This window comes from Adiantum capillus-veneris, unplaced genomic scaffold, assembly GCF_014529385.1.
Source record: "Adiantum capillus-veneris isolate H3 unplaced genomic scaffold, ASM1452938v2 Hic_scaffold_274, whole genome shotgun sequence".
NCBI lineage: Eukaryota > Viridiplantae > Streptophyta > Polypodiopsida > Polypodiales > Pteridaceae > Adiantum > Adiantum capillus-veneris.
The window spans coordinates 4,187-21,434 of NW_028221402.1; the positions used below are offsets into that span (position 1 = coordinate 4,187).

General features: G+C 45.1%; 1 protein-coding gene across 1 annotated transcript in view; it reads left to right on the forward strand.

The window, feature by feature from the left end:
• Window positions 1-2,718: 2,718 nt before the first annotated feature.
• Window positions 2,719-17,248, forward strand: part of LOC147417335 (uncharacterized) — a 30,631-nt gene continuing 16,101 nt past the window's right edge. The window contains exon 1 of the mRNA XM_086507707.1: window positions 2,719-2,899. Coding sequence (XP_086363833.1) covers window positions 2,854-2,899 — 46 coding nt within the window. The 5' untranslated portion in view covers window positions 2,719-2,853. The remainder of the gene's footprint in view (window positions 2,900-17,248) is intronic.

Below are 17,248 nucleotides of genomic sequence, written 5' to 3' on the forward strand. Positions count from 1 at the left end.
TTCTTTGTGTTCCTTCAAGACGAGCTAGTGCAATGAAGATGGAAGCTTCATACACCAAGCAAAACACTTAATCAAACACAACTTGAATTATCCCCGTTCTCAGACCCAAGACCTCACACACCTTCGAAAATGGTGAGAGCTAGCAGGGTATGAGAGTAGATTGAGAGGAAAAAGAAGTATCTTACGAGAAAGAAGTACATCTCCTCACATAATCACTCATATTAGCATAGCTTAGCTTAGTAATTAGCTTGGTAGAGAAGATGAGCATGCATTGAAGCTTGGCTCTTGGTTGGATTTGCATCCACATGCCAAGAGAGTGTTGATGTAGGCTTCTATCTCACAAGCTTGGAGTAGGTGATGAGCTCTCCATTAAAGCTTGGGAGGAGATAGAGTATTTTCCCTTCACACATGGTCAAGTGTGAGAGTGTGTGTGTCCATGCCAAGCAAAAATCAGCCCCCTCTCTCTCTTGGGCGAGCCCTAGCTGCTAAGTTAGTCTGGCTTTTGCCTCATTGGACCTCCCCAGGTCAAGCCAATAGGGATTAAGCAGCATAAGTGATAGCCTTCTGACATGTGTCCCCCTTTCCCCTTTTGTGAGAGCTTTAGATAATTAAATAATTAAACTAAACTCTCATTGGACCCCTTTGCCTCCTGGCCAATAGGAATCAGGCAAGCCATGGGGCTCCTGAATGCTCATTGGACCCCTTGGGAGACTGCCCAATAGTCTTCTAGGACACTTAATTCTTATTGGTTTCTTTTATTAAATGTTTTTAAATTAATTAAACTAGATTTACTCTAGCCTAATTCTCATTGGTCCACTTCAAGGGTCTTCCAATAGGAATTGGGCATACCTTGTGGGCATCTGGCCTAGGGAGCTGACATGTGTCCCTCATTCCCTTTGTGTAAAGGGAGCCTGTGTGTGTGTGTGTGTGGCTTTCTCTCTCATCCCCTAGCTTTGGGGCTCGCCCCCTCCCATGTAGGGATGTAGAAAGACTTTTTGGGCACACACTAAGCATCCAATTTTCCCTAAGGTTGACCTTTGGACACAACCTTTGAATTTTGGAACCTTAGCATTTTGGAAGTCTTAATGGGCTGAACCTTAGGGTCTTTTTAGCCCGTTGTTTCACATGGCTCTTTTGCAGATGGCCCCCCCTTTGGATCCCTATTTTCCCTCCTTTGGATCCCTACTGTGGCCGGTCTGCTAACTTAACCAATATTCTAGCTTTTTCTCCCTTGGCACTTCCCCACATTAAATGATCAGTTTAATATGAGAAAATCATTTAGGAGAATTAGATATTGATTATTATGACAATGGAGGCCAAGGTCAATGACTCGCCTTATAGAGACATTTGCGAAGCTCACACCATCACATGCGAGGGCTTTCATGGGAAGCCATCTTCCATTTTTTCTTGATCCAAGCATTAATTATAGCAAAGCACAAACACCCAATCTGTGTGAAGCAGTCCTCAAACACCCGTGCAAACTCACACATGGCAGCTACAAAAATTGTAGAAGGTTGTTGCCTCTTGAGACACAAAATGCACCAAGCTCCACCTCAGCTATATCTAACACGTGCATGTGAATTGGGATCTAACGCCCTAATCAATTTAGGGCCCCAACATCAATCTAGTGCTGTAGATCTTGTCGCAAAAGTAAACTAGGGTACTTGAGTTTACTTTTAACGCTGAAAGAATGCTAAATGTAAAAATAGCTGAAAGAACGTTACCCCCTTAAAATTTGAGACACAAATTGCACCAAGGTCCACCTCAACTATATCAACATAGGCACGGGGAGATGGGATCTAAGGCCCCAATCAATTTAGGGCCTTGACGGTAATCCGGTGCCATAGATCTTGTCACAAAAGTAAACTTGGGTAAAGAGTAAACTTGGATACCCAAGTTTACTTTTCCTTGTTTGCGATGTGTTTGTGCATCAAAATGAGAGTGGGACGTCTACATTTTACGAGCAACATGCGTGGGTGACGCAGCTAAGGCTCATGGCTCTTATCCCCCACGTGGTGGGCTCAATCCTTTTATGTGTGAGGGAGGGGCAAGGGCGGCGACGTAAACTCGGATTCTTGAGTTTACCTTTTTTTCGAGTTTACTTTGTCCTAGATCTATGATGGTGAATCATCCCAATCTAGATCCCATCTCCTCCATGCCCGTGTGTGACCGTGGCAAGCCCCATGTCTATACCACCAACTGCAAGCGGGCAGTTCCAAACAAGGCTTTTGGAGATAGACGTTGGCACTGCCTTTCAACTTGAGAGAGAGAGAGAGAGAGAGAGAGGGGGGGAAGAAGAAGAAGGAGAAGAGAGACTATGGATTAAAAAAGAGAAAAATAAGACATACCTTTTGAAAATTTGAAGGGTACACGGACTGAAACTCCCTCCCTTTTTGTCGAATGGCATAGCCAATAAACGGGCACCACTAGCCTAAGGCTACTTGCACGCCACATGCCCAACCTTGGGCATGCAGACGTGGAAGCCAACCGACAAAGAATTGTTGGCTGTGAAAAAGTGACGCTGGACATACACTTAGACAACCTGAGCAGACATCGAGCTGCTGACAGCTCAGTGGGGCAAAAGCATCAAACCAATAAGGCAAGCGGAGGAGCTGGAATCGCTATCACTTTTTTAAAATAACTTGAACACTTGCTCATGCCTGCCCACCCCCAAAAATAACGGGCAGGCATGACAACAGTGTGTAAGCCGCCTAAGTTTATAATGACTCGCAGTGAGCACATTCGATATAGAGCCAAAACCCAAAACCCCCGCAGCAGTGTGTAAGCAGCCTATGAGCAGTGAGCACATTCGATATAGAGCCAAAACCCAAAACCCCCGCTGACCGCAGCAAAATGCAAGGGTTGAGACATGCCAGCCGCCACGCTCTGCGCGCTTCAGGTACGCTGTGTGTGTGTGTGTGTGTGTGTGTGAGAGAGAGAGAGAGAGAGAGAGAGAGAGAGAGAGAGAGCCCGTGTTCCCTTAGATTCGGATAGCTTTCTTTGACAGTGGTCAGCTTTCTTGTACGAAGAGGTATAAGGTTTGCTGAAACATTGCCATGTGCACTTAGAATTGCCGTACAGACTAAGGCATAAATGGGTCTATTTTCGTGGAGACTAGAGGTACCTACAACCAGAAACAGGCATATTGGCAAGCTGGGTTATTGGACAAACTGATGGGCAACCCGCGATGTTGGGACGTTCGCTGCTCAAAATTGTGGATAGTAAAATTTTATGTGCATTTATCTCGTGACTTTCCATAACACAAAGCAGAATAGCGGATGACATATGGGACATGGTATGGAGGCTGAACCCACATGCTGTACACATGTAGCCAATATTCGCACTAGTATTGGGTTTTAGAGAAGCACCTAGAAAGTACAGGCTATGATGGGAGAGCATGGAATAGTCTGGTGTGTCCCTGGACTTGGGAACCCAGATTTGTGGAAGAGTGACACAATGCACACCTATGTCGAGACTCAAGGCATTCTCTTATTTTTATTTATATTTTCTATTGATTGTACGGTGCTGCTATATGAATTCTGCTAAGCCGGCGAGACGGGCTGGAACCAACGCTGGCTGGATTGCGTCTTGCTGAATTGCTGGCGATGGCTGATTTCCAATGCTGGCTGATTCTGAATCGCTGGCTGCTGCACAATCTGCAAACACCAGCTAATGAGAAACGCTAGAAGACTGATTTCTCTCTTCTGCGATCTGGCCTTCAATTCAAGGGCTGTCAAGGGCTGTCTTCCTTTTACGCTGCCTTAAGTTCAGGTCGAGCAGCTTTATGTAAGGTGATTTCCACGATCCCATTAGTTTATAAGTTATTTAAATAACTTAAAGTCACTAAAGGGTTTTAGAGGTGGTTCCCACACTCCAGAGTTAATTAGAGTCAATTAGCTCTGGAAGACTACTGTTGGTCATTATTTGCTACTGAATGCTATGCATGAGGACTAAACGGGACATGTCATGCTGTGGGTGTGTAATCAGAGGATATGCATCTACTCTAAGTGTCTAGACATGCACGGTCTGCGAACAGACTCGCAAAAGTGCAAGACCACTTCCTAATCTAATGGAACTGAACCCTTGTCATGAAGTAGCTTGTCCACGTATACATAGGGTTAGATGTGTCACGTGACAAAACCGGCCCGTGGGGCGTTAGGCTTTGGCTTTTACCCGAAATTCTTTACTTTAGACACACAGAGAGAACGTACAAAGGAAACCTGCGACGGGAATTAACACTTAAGCACACACACGGCTCGGAAGCTAGAATGCTCGGAGCAGACCCCGACAACCTGTAGGTCCCAAAATTGGCGCCTCTTTCGGTATTTCTTTATATTTGAGAGGGTAAGTTACAAAGTAGAGTCCTGGAAAACCTTTATCTGTATCCAGCTAGATACCAACTGTTTTGGCCAAATTTCGGCAGCATAACAGCCCCAAAACTTGTGCGAAACCAATTCCCCTGCTGGAACTCAATTCCATTGGCATAAACCCTTTGATTCCTGCCTAAAAACAGTAAATTTAGCACGTTGTATTTATTGGTTTTGCCCGGTTTTCAGCCCCAAACAGTCCCCTAACTGTCCTCTGCCAGTGGGGCACTATTCCCAATGATTCTGGCGTCCGTATGGTTGAAAAGCAGTCAATTTACAGCGCATACACAACGCTGAAAACGCAACTGTACAGTGAGGTTATGACCCTCACCGGTGCCTGCTTTGGAGTAGGCTGTAGCAGTTAGCTACCCTTGTTCCTGCTCAAGGAGGCTCTTGCCTCAGCACAAAAGCATGAAACCAATACATCAGTCAAATGAACAGGCCTCTTGTGGGGCATCACATAACTGCATGTAGGGGGGAGAGAGAGCAGTGTGTAGTGTGCAGGGCATCACTCCTAGCACCACACTATACATAGAGTGGAAAGAAAGCACTCCATAGCTCTTAATCTGTGACAAAATGCAAAGTGAGGCCTCTCCCAGCTAAAAATTCAGCGTCCATTTTTCTGCATGAGGCAAGTACACAGGAAAGTACCACTTGGCACATTTACAAGCATTTGCCCGTTTCGGGGTTGCCGCCTAAAAATCTCTTGACTGGTTGCCCAGTTGACTTCGCGGCAGAGTTGTAAAATGTTCCCCTTGTCATTCCGAAGGCAATGACGCGAACACATTTCATGGCCCAAAATAGAGTTCCCTAATTTTTAGGAGATGCTTCCGTTGGGCTCCCACTGGTTGTAACAAACTTGGACACTCCAAGTCAAGAATCAACCGCGACAGCACCAAATAACCACTTCAAAACAATTCATAGATCACAATAGATTTGCACTGGCCCGGCGGAGTTCCGTGCCTAGAGATATTGGCCCCAAAGACTGGCGCTCCTCTCGGTATTTCTTTTTATATTAATCAAATCAAAGTACAAGAGAGCGGTTAGGGTTTCACTCTCAGACTCTGCGTCCAGAAATTAGGGTTTTTGGCAAAAATTAGGGTTTTTGCTGTCCGCCACGTCATCACTTTGTGACATACCCCCCTCTTGAAAGCATTGTAATCGACCATGATTACGCCTGCAAAACCGACAAAAGCCATAAACCGTCTTAGCAGACACTGACTATTAGTACCTACGTACTAGGAACACACATCTAGCACAAATACAAAATCGATAGTCACATCACACGACGTCACAGGACATCACTAGACATCACAGGATATCACATGACATTTTCAACATTCATTCGGATCTTAGACCATGATTTATCGGCAATGTAGCTAGCAATCACATCTAGGTCCAATCGGGACCTCATCGATGTGCGATTGACTAACCCCTATTGCAACCATGTCTATTCGAGATCAATCAGACCAAAATACTGCAGTCATTTCATCTATCAGTTTCTGCACTCACAAGAAGTCAAGAACAAATTAGTATCATTATCAGGAATTCCATTTCATAAAGTCATCTAGCAGAATACTGTCAGCTCTCAGTATCCCTGAAGCTCAAAGAGACATCAGTGACTTTAGTATCAAAATCGAGGCATCCGTTGACAAAGGAGCGGAGTAACTCCCCTCTTGTGCATCCCACTGCACCAGATCTTCGGCCAAGCTGAGTTTCTGGGTTCCATTTGGAGTAGACTATGCTAATCCAAAACATCGAGGTAAAGTTTCACAATCCGAGGAGTATCTGCTAGGTCCTCCTCCTCCATCCACTTGGCATCAAATGCAGGAAAGTTCTTGAACTAAACCAAGAACCGCCTTCGGACTTTACCTTTCTTCGTATCATTATGTGCCAAAATCTGTTCAGGAACAATGATCTCCTCGTTTTCTCCCACTGCGGGTTGCTCATCAGGCTCCCCATCATCAGGCACATCACCCTTAACAGGGTTCAAGAGACTCACATGCAATGCATTATGAATCCTCCAAGTATCTGGCAGTTCCAATCGGAAGGTGACATCATTTATCTTTTCAGTGATCTGGAAAGGTCCGTAGTATCACATACTAAGCTTTGGAAAAAGCCTCTCCTTTCCCTTTTTCTTTCGTAGGCGTGTCTTCTCAAAACGTAAGAGCACCTAATCATCCTCCTTCAATTTCAAGTCGCAACGATGGCGATCCGCTGCCTTTTTCTGTCGTTCTTGAGACTCCTGTAAAGTCTCGCGAACCTTGGCAAAAGCCGTATCCAAACCTCGCGAATATTCATTCGCTTCCAAGATCTTATCTTTCGTGCTCAGGAAGGGTGGAACCTTCGTAGCACCTTCAACAATCTCAAATGGCGCCTTCCACGTCGACGAGTGTATCGTGTTATTGTAGGCAAATTCCACCAAAGGTAAATATCTTTCCCATTGAGTCTTCTGATCTGAGATATAAGACTTCAATAAATCTAAAATCACTGAATTGGCAATCTCAAATTGCCCGTCAGTCTGCAAGTGGAACGATGACGAGAACTGCAACCGCGTGCCAATGTTCTCCCAAATTGCCTTCCAAAACAAACTCATAAATCTGGGGTCTCTGTCGAAGACAATCGTCTCAAACGTGCCATGTAATTGGAAAATCATCATGATCATTCTGTGTTCTCGGGATTTCAAAAAATGAAATCCATTTCAATATTTTCCCAGGGGCGGGTGGGTATGGGTAAAGGCTGTAACAATCCCTGTCCCTTATGCCTGTCAAACTTGACCTTCTGGCATACCAAGCAACTACCCACAAACTCTTCCACATCCTCCTGAGTCTCCGCCAAAAGAAATATCTCTCTACCCCTTTCATGGTGGTAGCAATGCCGCGGTGACCCGTAAAAGGTGGACAGTGGCATTCAGTCATAACCTTATCCCTCAACGGCTGTGTAACGCACAACATAGTCTTTCTCATCAAGTAGCCTTCCCAAAGGGAGTATCCCGCTACTGTCTCCCCATCCCGTATCCGTGTGAAAATATCTGCAAAATCTGTATCTGTGGCATACTGATCGACCATATCCTCGAAGCTCCTATAATGTATCGCGGAAATAGCCAGAACCAACGGTTTCCGAGGCAAAGCATCTACCACCACATTCTTCTGTCCCTGCACATGGACAATTTGGAAGTGGAACTGTGACAAGATGTTCGCCCACCGCATCTGCTTTTCCGAAAGCTGCTTCTGTGACAAGAAGTAGCGCAAACTCTGATGGTCTGTAAAGACAGTAAAATCCGCTCCGAGTAGGTAATGCCGCCACTGAGTAAGAGTGTGGATAACCGCCAAAAGCTCTTTCTCATAGATCTGTGCTGTCATCTCCGGCCTAGAGAACAAACGGCTCTCGTAAGCTATGACATGGCCTTCTTACATCAAGACCGCACCCAGACTACGACCACAAGCATCACAATATACTTCAAATGACTTCTGCAAGTCCGGCAAAGTCAAAATAGGTCCCGTAGTCAATTTCTCTTTCAATGTCTGAAAGGCAGTCACCTCTGTGGTCCCCACGAAAAAGGTACTCCTTTCTGTGTCAAGGTATGCAAAAGGGGAAGCAACCTTTGCAAACTTCGTATGAACTGCTTGTAGTACAAACACAGTCCCAAGAAGCTTCTAACTTCATGGACATTCCTCAAATCGGGCCAATCACGGATAGTCTCTATCTTGGCCTGCTCCATTTGCACTCCTGCTGCTGACACAATGTGTCCCAAAAAGTGTATCTTTGGTAGGAAAAATTCATTTTTCTTTGCATTAATTACTAACGTGTGATCTCGTAATGCCTGAAAGACTTGAAGCAGATGATCTCTGTGTTCTGCCTCATTCTTGGAGAAAACAATGATGTCGTCAAAGAAAGTGCCAACAAATAGCCTGTACTCTCGAAAAATCCTATCCATCATCCGGTTAAATGTCGCAGGAGCATTGGTTAAGCCAAAAGGCATCACCAGAAACTCAAATAACCCAAAAGTCGTCCGAAAAGCTGTCTTGTAGACATCTCTTTGCGCTATCCTGATCTGATGATATCCACTCTTCAAGTGAATCCTGCTAAAGCACGAGGATCCCTGTAACCTGTCGAGTATATCATCGATCCTAGGAATCGGAAATCTGTTCTTGATGGTGATTTCGTTGAGAGTGCTATAATCGATGCACATTCTCCAAGATCCGTCTTTCTTCAAAACCAACAACACTGGAGAGCAATACGGTGAAGTACTAGGCTGGACAAGACCCTTTTCCAAGAGGTCTTTCACTGGGTTCGTAATCTTTTCATTCTGTACTCGGCTCACACGGTAAGGTGGCCGATTCGGTGGCGTGCTTCCAGGTATCAGATCAATGGTTTGATCTTCAGGCCCTCTGAAAAGCAATCGGCATGAGTGTGGAGAAAAATATTGGCGTTCTTTTGATCAGGTCAAAACATATTCAACCTTTATCCAACGTTCAGTTCTCCCAAAAGAATGAGTAAGAAACTGAAGTTCATCAAGTAGAATCTCTAAGCCCTTCATTTATCAAAGCCGCTTTCTCGGCTCGGTAGTCAACCACGGCGTAGTTCTTGTGGTACCAAGGGATCCTGAGTAGAACGTCACTCGCGTGCCCTGAACACCCCTGTCATTGCAAACGAAGTTTGCCAATGCTCGGTGTAATGGCAACATCCCATCCGGGTGCCAGTCGAACTACCTCCGCCTATGGCGTCAGTCTATTGGGCGTAATTCCAAATCGAGCCGCCAATTCCAAGTGAAAAGAAGTTGGCCTTGGCTCCTTCAAAAGAGCTTCCTGATCCTTCACTTTGCCCCAAAAAGCGGCAAAGTTTGTACTTTCATTCATTTGATTCGGTGCAAGTCCCACACCATGTGGTACCAGTTCTGCTTTTCTATTTGCCTTTTCTGCCACATTTCTCAGCTGCTCTCGAACTCTCAGGCCTGTCGTCGTCTTTATCATTCTGTTCTTCCTGTGCCTTATTAGGGCACTTCGCGGAGATATGTCCCTGTTCCCCCCATCCAAAGCACTTCCCCTCTCTGATGAAGCGAGCTCTCTCCTCAGGAGTAAGCTTGGGTTGTGCATCCTTTTTTCCTCTGGGTTGCTCTTTTTTCTTTCTACTTTCATTCCCAAAAGTCTGTTCGGCTCGTTGTGTCATGGCCTCATCTGTGGGGTAGGTCAGACTGCCAGAGTGAATGGCAAAGCCCCGCTTCGCATGACTCATCAACTCCTGAATAGAAGCTGACTTCTGTTCCAAGCAGTGATCTCGGATCTCTGTAGGTAGACCCAAGGTAAACCGCTCAATCTGTTCTCTGAACGAGATCTTCTTGAATGAAGAGGCGGGTAGAAAAGAGCTCCAGAATCTTTCACAATAAGCATTGATTATGTCTTTCTTGGTCATCCAAAGATGGTTCCAAGCAGCTCGTATATCTCGTTCATATTCTTGCGTCAACCAAGAAGAAATAAAAAGCTTTTCAAATTTCAGCCATTTAACTGGCGCACTCTTGTTTAAAAGAAGCGTGGACCACCACGTATGAGCATTCCCCTTAAAGTAAGAGGCAGCTCTCCGAATCTTGGAGTGCTTTGAATAGCGTCCTCCTGCGAAAGTGATGTCAAACTGTTGTATAAAAGACAAAGCCTTCGAAGCATCTGAGTATCCTGAAAAAGTATCAAACTTGATCGAGCGGCCACCTTCCTTAAACTCTCGGACTTTCTTGCTTTTATCAAAGTCATACTGGTTAGCTTTGTAAAAATTCTTCTTGTTCGCATAAAACTTTCCGTCATCGGAATCTGAGCTGTCTGTAGACGAGTCCTCAGTAGAACTGTCAGTCTTTGGGCGAGATGTAGCCTTCTTTGCCTTTTTCTTGCCCTTTCCGAAGCTTTGTTTCTTGCTTCGCTTTTTGCTTTTCCTGTCTTCTTCGCTCGAGTCTGAAGAGCTAGAAAAACTGTCAGAAGAAGAAGAAGAAGAAGAAGAATTGGGTAGGCCTTCAAACTTGACGCGCTTCTTCAGTTTCTTTGCCTTGTCGAATGTCGACCGACAACCCAAATATCCCGGGAAGTCAGTGCCTTTCTTCTGCTTTTTGCCGTGCTTTTTGTCCTTCTTTTGCACGTCGAAAAGCTGAGCAATCCGTGCATCAACCACGTTCTCCAGTTCCTTCTCCGTATATTTTCTTGGAGGCAGAAGGTTTCTTGAGAGTGGGTTTCGGGAATGGTGTTGTGGTTCTCTGCCACTCCATCTGTACCTCTTCCAAAGAGGTCTGGGTCACATATTTTGCCATCTTGGGGTCCTTGGCAAAATTGAGCATCATCTTTGTTGCATCGCCAATCAATTGACGACGCTCCATCTCTCTTTGCTCCGCTTGAGTAGGCCAAGGCGGCCCATACTCTCTGCCTGAATCTTCGTTGTGATCCCAGCTCGCATCTCCAGATGCAGAGGGAGTTGACTGATCATTGCCTGAAGCCATAGGTGCCGCGGAAAAAATTTTTCGGGGATCGGATTTCCCGTAGAAGAGAAATCGGCCGTGCTTTGATACCACTGTAACAGACTTTGTCACAAAGTGATGACGTGGCGGACAACAGAAACCCTAATTTCCAGAAATCGCGGAGGCTTTTTTTTGAAATGATGAGCGACGCGAATTTTGCTTTTTTTTATATAAAAAAAGAAAAGACTCTCTAAAGAGAGAGAGAGGACTACTGCTTTTGATTTTAAAAGCTTTTGGGGCTCTGCTTTTGGGCATCCCTTGTAAGCTTTAAATAAGTGGTGAGGGCCTCACTTCTCAGAGCATTTGGACGCAGAGTCTGAGAGTGAAACCCTAACCGCTCTCTTGTACTTTGATGATTGATTAATATAAAAAGAAATATCGAAAGGGGCGCCAGTCTTTGGGGCCAATATTTCTAGGCACGGAACTCCGCCGGGCCAGTGCAAATCTATTGTGATCTGTGAATTGTTTTGAAGTAGTTATTTGGTGCTGTCGTGGTCGATTCTTGACTTGGAGTGTCCAAGTCTGTTACAGTGGTATCAGAGTATGGCCGATTTCTCTTCTACGGGAAATCCAATCCCCGATTTTTTTTTCCGCGGCACCTATGGCTTCAGGCAATGATCAGTCGACTCCCTCTGCATCTGGAGATGCGGGCTGGGATCACAATGAAGATTCAGGCAGAGAGTATGGCCCGTCTCGGCCTACTTAGGCGGAGCAAAGAGAGATGGAGCGTCGTCAATTGATCGGCGATGCAACAAAGATGATGCTCAATTTTGCCAAGGACCCCAAGATGGCAAAATATATGAACCAGACCTCTTTGGAAGAGGTACAGACGGAGTGGCAGAGAACCACAACACCACTCCCGAAACCCACTCTCAAGAAACCTTCTGCCTCCAAGAAAATATACGGAGAAGGAACTGGAGAATGTGGTTGATGCACGGATTGCTCAGCTTTTTGACGCGCAAAAGAAAGCCAAAAAGCACGGCAAAAAGCAGAAGAAAAGCACTGACTTTCCAAGTTATTTGGGTCATCGGTCGACATTTGACAAGGCAAAGAAACAGAAGAAGCGTGTTCGATTTGAAGGAGTACCCAGTTCTTCTTCTTCTTCTTTTGATAGTTCTTCTAGCTCCTCGGATTCGAGCGAAGAAGACAGAAAAGGTAAAAAGCGAAGCAAGCAACAAAGCTTCGGAAAGGGCAAGAAAAAGGAAAAGAAGGCTACATCTCGCCCAGAGACTAAGAGTTCTACTGAGGACTCGTCTACAAACAACTCAGATTCCGATGATGGAAGGTTTTATGCGAACAAGAAGAATTTTTACAAAGCCAACCAGTATGACTTTCTCGAAGATAAAAGCAAGAAAGTCCGAGAGTTTAAGGAAGATGGCCACTCGATCAAGTTTGATACTTTTCAGGATACTCAGATGCTTCGAAGGCTTTGTCTTTTATACAACAGTTTGACATCGCTTTCGCGGGAGGACGCTATTCAGAGCACTCCAAGATTCGGAGAGCTACCTCTTACCTTAAGGGAATGCTCGTACTTGGTGGTCCACGCTTCTTTTAAACAAGAGTGCGCCAGTTAAATGGCTGAAATTTGAAAAGCTTTTTATTTCTTCTTGGTTGACGCAAGAATATGAACGAGATATACGAGCTCCTTGGAACCATCTTCGGATGACCAAGAAAGACACAATCAATGCTTATTGTGAAAGATTCTGGAGCTCTTTTCTACCCGCCTCTTCATTCAAGAAGATCTCGTTCAGAAAGAAGATTGAGCGGTTTACCTTGGGTCTACCTACAGAGATCCAAGATCACTGCTTGGAACAGAAGTCAGCTACTATTCAGGAGTTGATGAGTCATGCGAAGCGGGGCTTTGCCATTCACTCTGGCAATCTGACCTACCCCACAGATAAGGCCATGACACAACGAGCCGAATAGACTTCTTGGAATGAAAGTAGAAAGAAAAAGAGCAACCCAGAGAAAAAGGATGCACGACCCAAGCTTACTCCTGAGGAGAGAGCTCGCTTCATCAGAGAGGGGAAGTGCTTTGGATGCGGGGAACATGGACATATCTCTGCGAAGTGCCCTAGTAAGGCACAGAAAGAACAGGACGATAAAGACGACGACAGGTCTGAGAGTTCGAGAGCAGCTGAGGAATGTGGCAGAAAAGGCAGATAGAAAAGCAGAACTGGTACCACATGGCGTGAGACCTGCGCCGAATCTAATGAATGAAAGTACAAACTTTACCGCTTTTGGGGCAAAGTGAAGGATCAGGAAGCCCTTCTGAAGGAGCCAAGGCCAACTTCTTTTCACTTGGAATTGGCGGCTCGATTTGGAACTACGCCCAACAGACTGACGCCACAGGCGGAGGTAGTTCGACTGGCACTCGGATGGGATGTTGCCATTACACCGAGCATTAGCAAACTTCGTTTGCAATGACGGGTGTTCAGGGCACACGAGTGACGTTCTACTCGGGATCCCTTGGTACCACAAGAACTACGCCGTGGTTGACTACCGGGCCGAGAAAGCGACTTTGATAAATGAAGGGCTTAGAGATTGTACTCGATGAACTTCAGTTTTCTTACTCATTCTTTTGGGAGAACTGAACGATGGATAAAGGTTGAATATGTTTTGACCTGAAGAAAAGAACGCCAAGATTTTTTTTTCTCCACGCTCATGCTGATTGCTTTTGAGAGGGCCTGAAGATAATACCATTGATCTGATATCTGGAAGCACGCCACCGAATCGGCCACCTTATCGTGTGAGCCGAGTACAGAATGAAAAGATTATGAACTCAGTGAAAGACCTCTTGGAAAAGGGTCTTGTCCAGCCTAGTACTTCACCGTATTGCTCTCCAGTGTTGTTGGTTTTGAAGAAAGACGGATCTTGGAGAATGTGCATCGATTATAGCACTCTCAACGAAATCACCATCAAGAACAGATTTCCGATTCCTAGGATCGATTATATACTCGACAGGTTACAGGGATCCTCGTGCTTTAGCAGGATTGACTTGAAGAGTGGATATCATCAGATCAAGATAGCGCCAGGAGATGTCTACAAGACAGCTTTTCGGACGACTTTTGGGTTATTTGAGTTTTTGGTGATGCCTTTTGGCTTAACCAATGCTCCTGCGACATTTAACCGGATGATGGACAGGATTTTTCGAGAGTACAGGCTATTTGTTGGCACTTTCTTTGACGACATCATTGTTTTCTCCAAGAATGAGGCAGAACACAGAGATCGTCTGCTTCAAGTCTTTCAGGCATTACGAGATCACACATTAGTGATTAATGCTAAGAAAAGTGATTTTTTCCTACCAGAGATACACTATTTGGGACACATTGTGTCAACAGCACAACAGGAGTGAAAATGAACCCGGCCAAGATAGAGACTATCCGTGATTGCCCCGATTTGAGGAATGTCCATGAAGTTAGAAGCTTCTTGGGACTGTGTTCGTACTACAGGCGGTTCATACGAAAGTTTGCAGCGGTTGCTTCCCCTTTGCATACCTTGACACAGAAAGGAGTACCTTTTTCGTGGGGACCCACAGAGGTGACTGCCTTTCAGACATGAAAGAGAAATTGACTACAGGACCATATTTTGACTTTGCCGGACTTGCAGAAGTCATTTGAAGTATATTGTGATGCTTGTGGTCGTAGTCTGGGTACGGTCTTGATGCAAGAAGGCCATGTCATAGCTTACGAGAGCCGTTTGTTCTCTAGGCCGGAGATGACAGCACAGATCTATGGGAAAGAGCTTTTGGCGGTTATCCACGCTCTTACTCAGTGGCGGCATTATCTACTCGGAGCGGATTTTACTGTCTTTACAGACCATCAGAGTTTGCGCTACTTCTTGTCACAGAAGCAGCTTTCGGAAAAGTAGATGCGGTGGGCGAACATCTTGTCACAGTTTCACTTCCAGATTGTCCATGTGCAGGGACAGAAGAATGTGGTGGCAGATGCTTTGTCTCGGAAACCGTTGGTTCTGGCTATTTCTGCGATACATCATAGGAGCTTCGAGGATATGGTCGATCAGTATGCCACAGATACAGATTTTGCAGATATTTTTACACGGATACGGGATGGGGAGACAGTAGCGGGATACTCCCTTCGGGGAAGGCTACTTGATGAAAAAGACTATGTTGTGCGTTACACAGCCGTTGAGGGAAAAAGGTTATGATTGATTGCCACTGTCCACCTTTTACGGGTCACCGCGGCATTGCTACCACCATGAAAGGGGTAGAGAGATTTCTTTTGGCGGAGACTGAAGAAGGATGTGGAAGAATTTGTGCGCAGTTGCTTGGTATGCCAGAAGGTCAAGTTTGACAGGCATAAGGCACAGGGATTGTTACAGCCTTTACCCATACCCACCCGCCCCTAGGAAAATATTGAAATGGATTTCATTTTTGATCTCCCAAGAACACAGAATGATCACGATGATTTTCCGATTACATGGCACGTCTGAGACGATTCTCTCCGACAGAGACCCCAGATTTATGAGTTTGTTTTGGAAGGCAATTTGGGAGAACATTGGCACGCGGTTGCAGTTCTCGTCATCGTTCCACTTGCAGACTGACGGGCAATTTGAGATTGCCAATTCAGTGATTTTAGATTTATTGAAGTCTTGTATCTCAGATCAGAAGACTCAATGGGAAAAGAACTTACCTTTGGTGGAATTTGCCTACAATAACACGATACACTCTTCGACGGGGAAGACGCTATGAGAGATTGTTGAAACTGCTGCGAAGGTTCCATCCTTCCTGCGCACGAAAGATTAGAAATTTGAAGCGGATGAATATTCGCGAGATTTGGATACGGCTTTTGCCAAGGTTCGCGAGACTTTGCAGGAGTCTCAAGAACGACAGAAAAAGGCAACGGATCGCCATCGTCGCGACTGGAAACTGAAGGAGGATGATTGGGTGCTCTTACTTTTGAGAAGGCACGCCTAAGAAAGAAAAAGGGAAAGGAGAGGCTTTTTCCAAAGCTTAGTATGTGATACTATGGACCTTTCCAGATTACTGACAAGATAAATGATGTCTCCTTCCGATTGGAACTGCCAGATACTTGGAGGATTCACAATGCATTGCATGTGAGTCTCTTGAACCCTGTTAAGGGTGATGTGCCTGATGATGGGGAGCCTGATGAGCAACCCAAAGTGGAAGAAAACGAGGAGATCCTTGTTCCTGAACAGATTTTGGCACATAACTATACGAAGAAAGGTAAAGTGCGAAGGCGGTTCTTGGTTTAGTTCAAGAACTTTCCTGCATTTGATGCGAAGTGGATGGAGGAGGAGGACCTAGCAGATACTCCTCGGATTGTGAAACTTTACCTCGATGTTTTGGTTTAGCATAGTCTACTCCAAACGGAACCCAGAAACTCAGCTTGGCCGAAGATCTGGTGCAGTGGGATGCACAAGAGGGGAGTTACTCCGCTCCTTTGTCAACAGATGCCTCGATTTTGATACTAAAGTCACTGATGTCTCTTTGAGCTTCAGGGATACTGAGAGCTGACAGTATTCTGCTGGATGACTTTATGAAATGGAATTCCTGATTATGATACTAATTTGTTCTTGACTTTTTGTAAGTGCAGGAACTGATAGACGAAATGACTGTAGCATTTTGGTCTGATTGATCTCGAATAGACATGGTTGCAACAGGGGTTAGTCAATCGGACATCGATAAGGTCCCGATTGGACCTAGATGTGATTGCTAGCTACATTACCGATAAATCATGGTCTAAGATCTGAATGAATGTTGAATGTCATGTGATGTCCTGTGATGTCGTGTGATGTGACTGTCGATTTTGTACATGTGCTAGATGTGTGTTCCTAGTACGTAGGTACTAACAGTCAGTGTTTGCTAAGACGGTTTATGGCTTTTGTCGGTTTTGCAGACGTAATCGCGGTCGATTACAATGATTTCAAGAGGGGGGTATGTCACAAAGTGATGACGTGGTGGAGAGCAGAAACCCTAATTTCTGTCAGAAATCCTAAAATTCTTGCAGACCCTAATTTCTGCCAGAAACCCTAATTTTCGGAAATCGCGGAGGCTTTTTTTTTTTGAAATGATGAGCGATGCAAATTTTGCTTTTTTTTATATAAAAAAAGAAAAGACTCTCTAAAGAGAGAGAGAGAACTGATGCTTTTGATTTTAAAAGGTTTTGGGGCTCTGCTTTTGGGCATTCCTTGTAACCTTTAAATAAGTGGTGAGGGCCTCACTTCTCAGAGCATCTGGACACAGAGTCTGAGAGTGAAACCCTAACCGCTCTCTTGTACTTTGATGATTGATTAATATAAAAAGAAATACCGAAAGGGGCGCCAGTCTTTGGGGCCAATATCTCTAGGCACGGAACTCCGCCGGGCCAGTGCAAATCTATTGTGATCTGTGAATTGTTTTGAAGTG